Source organism: Dipodomys ordii, unplaced genomic scaffold, assembly GCF_000151885.1.
Source record: "Dipodomys ordii isolate 6190 unplaced genomic scaffold, Dord_2.0 Scaffold22, whole genome shotgun sequence".
NCBI lineage: Eukaryota > Metazoa > Chordata > Mammalia > Rodentia > Heteromyidae > Dipodomys > Dipodomys ordii.
In genome coordinates this window covers 560,700-570,310 of record NW_012267238.1, presented here as the reverse complement: position 1 = coordinate 570,310, position 9,611 = coordinate 560,700, and the positions used below count along the sequence as shown (strand labels likewise).

Sequence of the window (9,611 nt, the reverse complement as noted above, 5' to 3'; positions counted from 1 at the left end):
TATCTTATGCAGCTACTCATTAGATATGTTTTCTATGACTACTAATTGGGATAAAATTAACATAAAGGTATTTAAAAACCTACAGAACACATACTATATATACTATGTTATACTGTATTTACTACTATATGTATTATACTTGTATTTTTCTTAAGAAAAACCCACAGTGGTGACAGATCATTGAGTTTTCTTAGTCAGAGGAATGCTTGCCATGAATATTTTTCATTTATGGAGTTCACAGGCTGTTTTACTCCTCCTCAAATCCTTTTTTTAAAATACATTCTATTATAAAAATATTGTACAGAGGGGTTACAGTTACATGAGTAAGGTAATGAGTACATTCCCTATCAAGCATTGTTACCTCCTCCTTTGTTTTTCCCCTACCATCCCTTCCCTTCCTACCTCCCAAATGCCTCCCTCTCCCACCCCACAAGTTGTAAAGTTTGTTTTCAACATAGTGTCTTGTACATCTCATTGCTACAATGGGTCAACCTGTATCCCTATTTGAGCATTTTGTTTTTTTCCCTTCCCCTCCCCAAATTAGAAAAGTGTATATACAAGATGCAAGTGAAAACAGGGGTTATACCGAGGGGAGGATCATACCAAAAAACAAAAAAAAATCACCTAATGCATTATAAGTACATTAAAAACATAAAAAACCACTTGTGTCTCTGTCTTTTGGGTTCATTTCGCTTAACAGCATCTTATATGGTCATATGTACATAGCTTTTGACCTTTTCTGCTTGTCCTAGACATATACTAGTTATTGCAAATAAGGGAAACTATGGGACCCATATTTCTTTGGGCCTGGCTTACATCACTTAATATAATTTTTTCCAAGTCTTTCCATCAAATCCTTTTTCATAGACTTTCTCATTAAGCATTCAAATTAACTGTTAAAGGATCTATTCCCCCCCCCAAATTCAACCATTTATTTTACTTCCTACTTTTCCACAAGGAAAATAAACCAATTGCTTTTTAACTCATGGGCCTTTTCCTAAGCATTTTCTTTCTGAGTTTGTTCTTATTCTCCATTTCCTATCGTGCCACTTTGCCTGTATTTAATGGGAATTTCCATCCTACATGCTCTGCTTTCCTCTCTCCCTCAGAACTTACTAGTTTCTTTCAGATGATGGTGGTTACTTGTTATCCTGACATCAGAGGGAATGACATGGTCTATGTTTTCTCTTTGAAACAATTCCCCACTCAGAGTACAAAATCTCAAAAGCTCAGACTTACCAGGTGCTCTATATTGACATGTACTCCAAGTTGAGCCAAATCTTCTTCATATTTCAGGCAATCAAGGATGAGTGTTTTATACCATTTTGTACCCCTATGGGATTGGGATCTGTAATCTCTGTGAGTCTTAAAGTCCTCCTATACCTTTTTTTAAAAAAAAAAATAACGATACCAGAAGATTCCTTTCTGTTTAATCATTTGAAATAACATCCATGGAATGCTCTAGCTACACCAATATACTTGTTTTATCCTTTAAAAATATAACAGTTTGTCTAGAGATGAGCACTACCTTCTACTACTACATCATTTTCCATAGGTTTGTCTCCATTTACTGTTCTGGTGTCTGGACAATGATGGTTTCCAGTATCTCCAATCTGTTTCAAATTGATTACAGAAGTGTCGACGGACTTCGGAAACCCTCCTTACAGAGCTCAAAGATTTGTGTTTTCTGTCTCATGGATAATTAAAACTTGTATTTCTCTCCCCTTCCAGGCACATTAACACCAAGCATATATAAAATCCTAAATACTTTGCAAAACATATTTATTTTGTCTTGCTAATTCCAATTCATTTCCCAAATCCATTTAAATAGAATATGAAATACATAAACATAGTGAATGTAGTCAAAACAACAAGATTAATAATAGAAAAATCTTACAATCTTGCCCTCACTATCATTCAGCAAGTTTTTTGTTTGTTTGTTTGTTTTGTGTGTTTTTGACCCATTTTTTTCTTTTCAGTTGAGTTTGGTACAGGGTAAGATCTAGGGATCCAATTTCAGTCTTTCACAAGTGGATATTTAGTGTTTCCAACTGTCTTTCTTTTTCTAACACATATATTTGGCACCTTTGTGTAGGATTATTTCTGCATCTTCTCATGTATTCATTGGGATTAGTGCTGGCTTTGTGCTAGTGTATATTCTTTTTGTCACTATGTTCTGTTGTACAGTTTGAATTCAGATATTGTCATACATCCAGCACTGTTCTTTTTATTCAGGATTGCTTTAGACATTCCATGGATTTTTTGCTTCCGTAACAATTTTAGGAGTTTTATTGAAGCGTGTCAAGTAATTTGGGCAGACATGAATGAATCTGTAGATGACTTTCCGTTATGTGGTCTTTGAATAATATGGTGATATGTAAACTCAAGATTTCTTTCGGTCTTCTCATACCTTTAATTTCTTCTCTCAGTAATTCATAGTGGGTTTTGTTTGTTTTGTGTACCTCTCCTTACAACTTTAAGTCTGTATTTATTGGGTTCATTTGGTGGTTTGTTTTGGTTTGTCTTGTTTTGGGAAGTGGAAAGGGGATGGTTTTCTTGAATTTGTTTTTTTATTTTAATTTTATTGTCAAGGTGATGTACAGGGGGCTTACAGTTCATAAATAAGATAGTGAATACATTTCATTTTTATTTTTATTTTTTATTATCAAGGTGATGTACAGAGGGGTTACAGTTCATAAGTAAAGTACTAAATACATTTCTTGTCAAATTTGTTACTCTTTCACTCATTTTTCTTCCACTTTCCTTTCCCCCTCATCTCCCCTCCTAGTTGTACAAATTATTTCCCACATACTGTCTTGTGTATATTGCTGTTGCATTGGTTCCCCCTTTATCGTTTGTCTCCCCATTCTGTTGTTCCCCTTCCTTTCCTAATTCAGATAAATGTATAAACAATACTCAGGGGACCAAAAGCAAATACAGTGACAACGGGATAAACCATAGGGGGAAGAACACACAAAAGTAAAATCACATAGTACATTAAAAATAGCAACAACATGTCCATGTCTTTGAGTACATTTCGCTTAGCATCATCTTATATGGTCATATGTATGTAGCTATTGAGCCATTCTGCTCATCTACTAAGATGATTCTAGATGTATGCTAATTATTGCAAATAAGGGAAACCATTGGACCTATGTTTTTTAGGGTCTGGCTTACTTCAGTTAATGTGATTTTTTTTCCCTAAGTCTTTCCATTTCCATAAATGGGGTGGTATCATTCTTTCTGATAGAAGCATAGAATTCCATTGTGTGTGTGTGTGTGTGTGTGTGTCACATTTTCTTGATCCATTCATCTACTGAGGGATATCTGGATTAGTTCTAAATCTTAGCTATGGTAAATAATTCTGCAATAAACACAGTTGTGTTAGTAGCTTCAGTATGGCCTTGTTTGTGATCATTTGGGTAAATGCCCAAAAGTGTGATTGCTGGGTCACAGGGGAGCTCTATGTTTAGTCTTTTGAGGAACCTTCAGAGTGCTTTCTAGAGTGGTTGAACAAGTTTACTCTCCCACAAACAGTGGCCACATGCCCTTCAGCATCTGCCATTATTAAATTTCTTGATTATAGCCATTCTAACTTGGGTGAGGTGAAATCTCAGTGTTTTGATTTGCATTTCTTTTATGGCCAGAGAAGTTGAGCATTTCTTCATCTGTCTATTGGCCATTGTTATATCCTCTTCAGAGAAGTCTCTCTTTAGCCAATTTATTAATGGGGCAGGGTTTCTTTGAGAATTTGTTTTGGGGAATTTAGTTTTTGAGTTCCAAGTATATTTTAGATATGAGACCCCAAAGTATATTTTAGATATCTGTTGTATGGCTAGTGAAGATCTTCTCCCAATTTGTGGGCTTTTTATTAATCTTGCTAGCTGTGTCCTTTGCTATGCATAAGCTCTGCAGTTTCATGCAGTCCCATTTGTCCAACCTTTCTTTGATTTCTTGTGTTTCTGGGTCTCTATTAAGAAAATTTCAGGCTGTGCCAAGGAGCCCTAGAGTTTCTCCTATTCTTTCCTGTAATGTTTTCAGAGTGTCTGCTTTTACCTTGAGGTCTTTGATCCATTTGGAGATGATTCTGGTGCAGGGTGATACATAAGGATCTAGCTTTAGTTTTCTACAGGTGTTTAACCAATTTTGCCAGCACTATTTACTGAAGAGGCTGTCTTTCTTCCATCCTAATTTTTTTTGCTACCTTATTGAAGACCAGGTGACCATAGGTCTGCAGGTTCATTTCTGGGTCTTCAGTTCTATTGATCCTCAGGCCTGTTCTTGTGCCAGTACCAAGCTATTTTTATTACTATAGCTTTGTAATAGAATTTGAAGTTTGGTATTGATATTCCTCCAGCACTGTTCTTTCTGCTAAGAATTGATTTTGCTATTTGGGTCTTCTATTGTTCCATTTGAATTTTTTGATTGCTTCCTCTTTTATTAAAGAATGAGGTTGGGATATTAATGGATATTGCATTGAATTTGTAGATAGCCTTTGGCAGTTTTGCCATTTACATGATGTTAATCCTCCCAATCTAGGAGCATGAGAGGTTTTTCTACTTCTTTAGTTCTGCTTTAAGTTCCTCTTTCAGGTTTTTTTAAGTTTTCATCATAGAGGTCCTCCAGTTCTTTGGTTACGTTAATTCCTAGATATTTTATTTTGGGGAGGTGGCTATAAAAAAAGGAGTTGCTTTCCTGATTTTAGCCTTGCTCTTCTCATTATTTTTTTTGGGGGGGGGTCCAGTCGTGGAACCTGAACTCTGGGCCTGGACGCCGTCCCTCAGCTCTTCAGCTCAATGCTAGTGCTCTACCACTTGAGCCACAGCCCCACTTCCGGCTTTTTTTCTTTTTGTTTATGTGGTGCTGAGGAATAGAACCCAGGCCTCTTGCATGCAAGGCAAGTGTTCTACCACTGAACCACTTTCCCAGCCCCTCTTCTCATTATTGGCATACAAAAAAGCCATTGATTTTTGAGGGTTAGTTTTATACCCTGCTACTTTACCAAAGTTTCAGATCAGCTCAAGTAACTTGGGAGTGAAGTCTAAAGGGTTCTTTTAAATATAGGATCATGTCATCTGCAAAGAGGGAGAGTTGAACATGTTTTTAATGTCTTAATTCTTGATGTATAGAAAAGAGTGTGGTTTTGTCTATTGAGTTTGTATCCTGCAATTTTGCTAAAAATGATTATCAGATCTAATAGTGTTTTACATAGTTTTGAGGTTTTTCAAGCATAGGTTCATATCACTTACAAACAAATAATGTGCTTCTTTCTTTCCTATTTGTATCAATTTTTTGCTTGCCTTAAAGTTCTGGCTCACATTTTAAGCACTCTACTAAGAGTGGTGAGAGTGGACATTTGTCTACATTCTGAGTTTTAGAGGAAGCACTTTTAGTTTCTCTTCCTTTAATACAACTATGATTATATAGCTGCCATAGTTAGTTCATATTTTGGTATGGTATGATTCTTCTGTCCTAGTTTTATCATGAGAATTTCAGGGAGAGGACAGGGTATGTATGCAGCTTCTAGAATAGGCCTCCTTGATCCTGGAATTGTAGGTATGTCTTACTATGCCAAGATTTCTTTTTTATAGTGATATATTTAATAACACATGGTATTGTTATGTAGAATATATGTAGAATCTAGTAATGTCTGGTCTTTTCTCATGATTAAGCTGCAGATTATGTGGGCTTTTGGGGTTTTTTTCTGATTGTTTGTTGAAAACACAGAATAACATAGTTTTCCACTGTTTATTGTGTCATTAATCATTAATCATACATGTTTATCAGTTCCAAAGTTAATGATATTAGCAATAGCTGTCATTCCAGTCTTCATTATGACAAGATACTTTAAATTTATTGAAATAGTGACTCTTTCTGAAACTTTCTTATTGTATCTATTGTATTTCTGAAACTTTATTATTGTATCTATGAATCCTAAATCCCTCATACTTTATATTTTTAATAGATTAATACTCTAAGAGGCACTCTTTTTTAACAGGTTCTGTATTGCTTTACTACTGTTGGTAATGTTCTATAAAATCTATTCAGTATTTTCAAAACATATTTTACAAAAACAATCTCAAAGCTGCATGGTACTGATATAGAAACAGGAAAATGTATCAAAGGAAGAGAATATAAAACCAGAATAAAACTCACAGGTTGTGTTATGTTGATTTTTGACAAAGATTCCAAGAATATATAATGAGAAAAAAATAATTTCTTCAAAATATTTTGTTGAGACAATTTGTTTAGTTTCTGTGCTCACACATGGTACCTACAAATTTGGCTACTTCTCTGGCTCAGCTCTTTTTTATTCTAGTTATTTTGGAGGTAGAATATCATGGATTTTCATACAGAGGCTAATTTCAAATCATGGTCCTCAGATCTCAGGTACATGAGTAGCTAGGAATATAAATGTGAACCACTGGCACCATCTTAAAGTATTATTTTTAGCCAACATTAATGGCAGAAAGAGTTTCAGCATTATCCTTCCATAGATGAGTAAAATGTTCTTTGATGATATTTTCCTCTCATATTCTTTTTTTATTATTTCAATACTTTTTTTAAAAAAAAGTTCAGTCTTTCACTTTAGTACAATGAAAATTTTCACAGATAGTCTCTTTTCAAGTGTATTTGAAATTTATTTCTGCATTTCTCTTCTTCATATAACTAGTGTTTTAAAGAGAAAGGGAGAGACATATATGTAGAGTTTTATTCAGAAACACTCAATGGTTTGCATTATCTGTCAGTTTAACAACATGTACTCATAGAGGAGAAAACATAAATCGCCCGATCTTGAATTTGTTTGGTCTTCACTCCATAAATGATGGGGTTGAGCATAGGGGGCACCACCACATAGAGGTTCGCCACTAGGATGTGGATGTGGCGAGGAATGGTTTTGCCTCCAAAGCGATGGGCAAAAAAGGAGAAGAATGCTGGTGTATAGAACAAAAGGATGACACAGATGTGGGAACCACATGTATTAAGGGCCTTATATCTGGCAGCCCAGGAAGGTATCTGAAAAACAGTATAAAGGATCGCTGTGTAGGACATAATGATGAATATTATATCCAGCCCCGTGGAGAGTAGAGCCACAGTGAGTCCGTAAATAACGTTGACATTGATATTGTCACAAGCCAACCTGGCAATGCCCATGTGCTCACAGTAGGAATGGGGGATGATGTTTTTCCCACAATATAAGAGTCGATACACCAGGAAGATGAATGGACAACAGATGAAAAAGCTCCTGAGAACAGCTGCAATGCCAATCTTACCAATGACTGGTGAGGTAAGGATCATGGTGTATTTCAGAGGGTGACAGATGGCCACATAGCGGTCAAAGGCCATGGCCAGGAGAATAGCAGATTCTGCCACAAAGATGAAATGGATGAAGAACATCTGGGACACACAGCTACGGAAAGATATATCTGTAGAATGGAACCAGAAGATGGCCAGCATCTTGGGAGCTGTGGCTGTGGAGAGTAGGACGTCTGCTAGGGCCAGCATGGAGAGGAAGAGATGCATGGGCTCATGGAGACTGCGCTCAGTGACGATCAGGAAGATCAAGAAGATGTTGCCCATGACTGCTACAATGTACATGGAGCAGATAGGGATGGAGATCCAGGTATGCAAGTCTTCCAGTCCTGGGATTCCAATGAGGAAATACCATACGTCCTGGGGGTTGGTGTGATTGTGAAAGGAAGGGTTCATCTGTGCTCTTCAGTCTCAGCTTAGAACCTTAAATGAAGATCAGGAATTTGAGAATTCATGGGCACCAGCCTGGCTGCATAAGATTTGATCAGATGTTCTTTCCAGGATTGTCATCTGAGTAATACAATCATAGGATGAATTATTGATCCCCAAACTGCACAGTTTCTATTAGGAAAAAAAGTGTTTTTTATACTTGTCACCAATATGAGACACTGCTGAATTCAAAACCAGGCACAGTAAATCTCAAAGCTATGGTTTTGATTACTATGTCCTTCTGCCTATCACAGCGAAAGTAGATATAAAAGCACAGCATCAAATATTTCATTGACAGTATTCCTGAAGAAATTGAGAAGACATTGAATTAGCTGCTTTTAAAAGAGGGAATGAACTATGTTGGGCAAATTCCATTTCAAGCAATATCACACATATGCCCTCTTCTACATTGATTAATCTCTGAATTGATGCTAAGCCTGGTGCTAACAGTTGAGACACAAAAAGGAAGTGAATTGATCCTTATCTGTCATTCAATCTGCTCTTCAAACTTTAGAGACATTAAAAAGTAAACAATTTCCTATGCCAAATTGAGCCAGGCTATTATATATATATATATATATATATATATATATATATATGTACATGTATGTCTTTTATGGGGTCTATCCTACTTGGGTCACAGATAAACTAGACAATATACCTCATATTAACAAGTACATTATAGCAAAACATAATTTAGTTTTTCACACCAAAAAGACATTATGGTCCTTTAATCAAAAGTTAAAGGATGATTTACCAATTACTTGTTCAAAATGAATGTGCATAAAAGTAAGGGCAGTGTTAGATGAAAAGGCAGTCTAGGGGCTACAACCAAAGGGTAGGATGTGTGTGTGTGTGTGTGTGTGTGTGTGTGTGTTGTATAAGTATAAGCATGGAATGGAAATAAATATGAAATAGTCCTCATTTTCCAGAGGAAATGTGGATATCATTTTCTCAGGTGGTGTAGACTTTAAGAACTTACTGTATGTTCATATCTTCATTACACAGCAGTTCTATATTCTAACCATGATAGTTTTGCTACCATTAATTTTTAATTAAGTGATATTTAGTTTCTTTTTACAAATGAACTTTCTATGACCTGGCATTTTTACTCTGAGTGAAATATATAGCAAGTTTATATTGCCTTAAATTGGCATGAGAATTTTCAAAACTATTTGAATGAAAAGATACTTGTCTATGGTTCTGCTTTGTTTACAGAAAGCCAATTAATGAAACATTTACTGTTCAGCTGCCAATCCTCAAGTTCCAATGGGATTTTGATATTTCAGCTTGATAAAGAGAAGATTAATTTTGAAGCTCAGCAAATGCAGTCCTATGCTAAAGCCATACATGTGAGTGACAGGTTCTCATGAGAAGCTGAGTTACAGGAAATAAAGACATCATAAGGACATTTGTGATAGGGAGAGATTTATCTATATGATAAAAATAAAAGCAGAAATGAAGATGTAAAGAAAGATCATAAACAATTCTATAGTCTTACTTTAAACTTTGCTGGTGATATTTTAGGACACCAGTAACCATTTGTGTTGTTTTATTTCCATTGTAACATACATAGCAGCCTGTGGTTACTCAAATTACAGATCTGAGCATCTTGTAATATCATTCTGTGACAGTATTAATGACTCACTCTGATTGAATTGTGAATGAATAATGAGAGAGACGTTAAAATCAATGTGATTCTGGGACCACATACAATCAGGTGAAAATATGCTAACCAATCATATTCTGCTTCTATGACCCCAGGAAGTCAGTTTACCTGGACATTTATTTCTCTTATGTACAAAATATTGTAACAATGAGATGTACAAGACACTATGTTGAAAACAAACTTTACAACTTTGCGGGGG

The 9,611-nt window shown here is 35.7% G+C and overlaps 1 protein-coding gene across 1 annotated transcript; it reads right to left on the bottom strand.

The window, feature by feature from the left end:
* Positions 1-6,750: 6,750 nt before the first annotated feature.
* On the bottom strand, positions 6,751-7,710 carry LOC105983886 (olfactory receptor 52Z1-like). Its single transcript, XM_013013921.1, has one exon. It carries the CDS (start codon positions 7,708-7,710, stop codon positions 6,751-6,753), a length of 960 nt encoding a protein of 319 aa, XP_012869375.1.
* Between the last annotated feature and the right edge of the window lie 1,901 nt (positions 7,711-9,611).